Source organism: Mus caroli, unplaced genomic scaffold, assembly GCF_978045245.1.
Source record: "Mus caroli unplaced genomic scaffold, Mus_caroli_1 scaffold_17, whole genome shotgun sequence".
NCBI lineage: Eukaryota > Metazoa > Chordata > Mammalia > Rodentia > Muridae > Mus > Mus caroli.
The window spans coordinates 86,103,983-86,104,966 of NW_028227272.1; the positions used below are offsets into that span (position 1 = coordinate 86,103,983).

General features: G+C 39.4%; 1 protein-coding gene across 1 annotated transcript; it reads left to right on the forward strand.

Annotated features, from left to right (window-relative positions):
• The first annotated feature begins 590 nt into the window (after positions 1 to 590).
• LOC110311213 (keratin-associated protein 20-2-like) lies at positions 591 to 761 on the forward strand. The gene has a single exon (XM_021184458.1). The coding sequence runs from the start codon at positions 591 to 593 to the stop codon at positions 759 to 761; it is 171 nt and encodes a 56-aa protein (XP_021040117.1).
• Positions 762 to 984: the final 223 nt, after the last annotated feature.

Genomic DNA, 984 nt, shown 5'->3' on the forward strand with positions numbered 1-984 from the left:
CTCGATGGATTCAACAAAGTGGTTTAAACCTGTGTTATTTTATTACTTTATTATATTACTATTAAATTTTTACCTTATTGGAGCATGATATTTAAGGTTCCCTCAAATATCATCTGTGTTCTTGAGTGATATTATTTCAGGTTTACTTTAGAATAAACCATCATTTATTCATTTGAAAATAAAAATAGCAAAATAAGAAGGGAAAAAAACAAGCTTGTTTTATTGGGGTGAAAACACAGCGTACGTAAAAAGAAAGTCACTACAAAATGATTAAAATCATCTGAGAGAATCATGAGCTGTATTCTACAAACTACAAGAAGAATCACCTGGAGACTTGGAAGTTGAATCGCATCCATTATTTGACCATGAGACCAAGAGGGAGGACCACAATTATCTCAGCTATGCAGCATGGTGTGTCCAGTAAATCACAACAACACTTGTGATGCTTTCAGGCAGAGGCATGTGACACTGTAATGCCTGTGGTTTCCCCAACAACAACCCAGGTGTATAAAAGGCCCTTGGCAGATGGTGACATCCAGACTCAAGGAACCTACTTCTTGACTTCTTCTGAACACTCCACTCCTGACACCATGTGCTACTACGGAGGATATTATGGAGGCCTGGGCTATGGCTATGGAGGCCTAGGCTATGGCTATGGCTGTGGCTATGGCTGTGGCTATGGCTGCGGCAATGGTGGCTATGGCTATGGCTGCTGCCGCCCACTCTGCTGTAGAAGGTACTGGTCCTGTGGCTTCTATTGAAGAGATTCAGCGGATGCTCACTCCAACATTCTTCGCTTCACATATTCTTAAATATCTTCATAAATTCCAACCTTAATTTAAATCTCTGAGGAATAATAGGGTAAACATAGCATGCCTACCACTTTCTTCTTCTTTAATCTGACTTCATGAATATTTGAAGCAAAGCTCTTTATTCTCACTGTCATGACTTGTAAAATATAATCTGCCTGTATTCTTTCCCATT

Coding starts and splice junctions, on each gene's coding strand:
- LOC110311213 (XM_021184458.1), top strand. CDS start 591: ATGTGCTACTACGGAGGATATTATGGAGGCCTGGGCTATGGCTATGGA.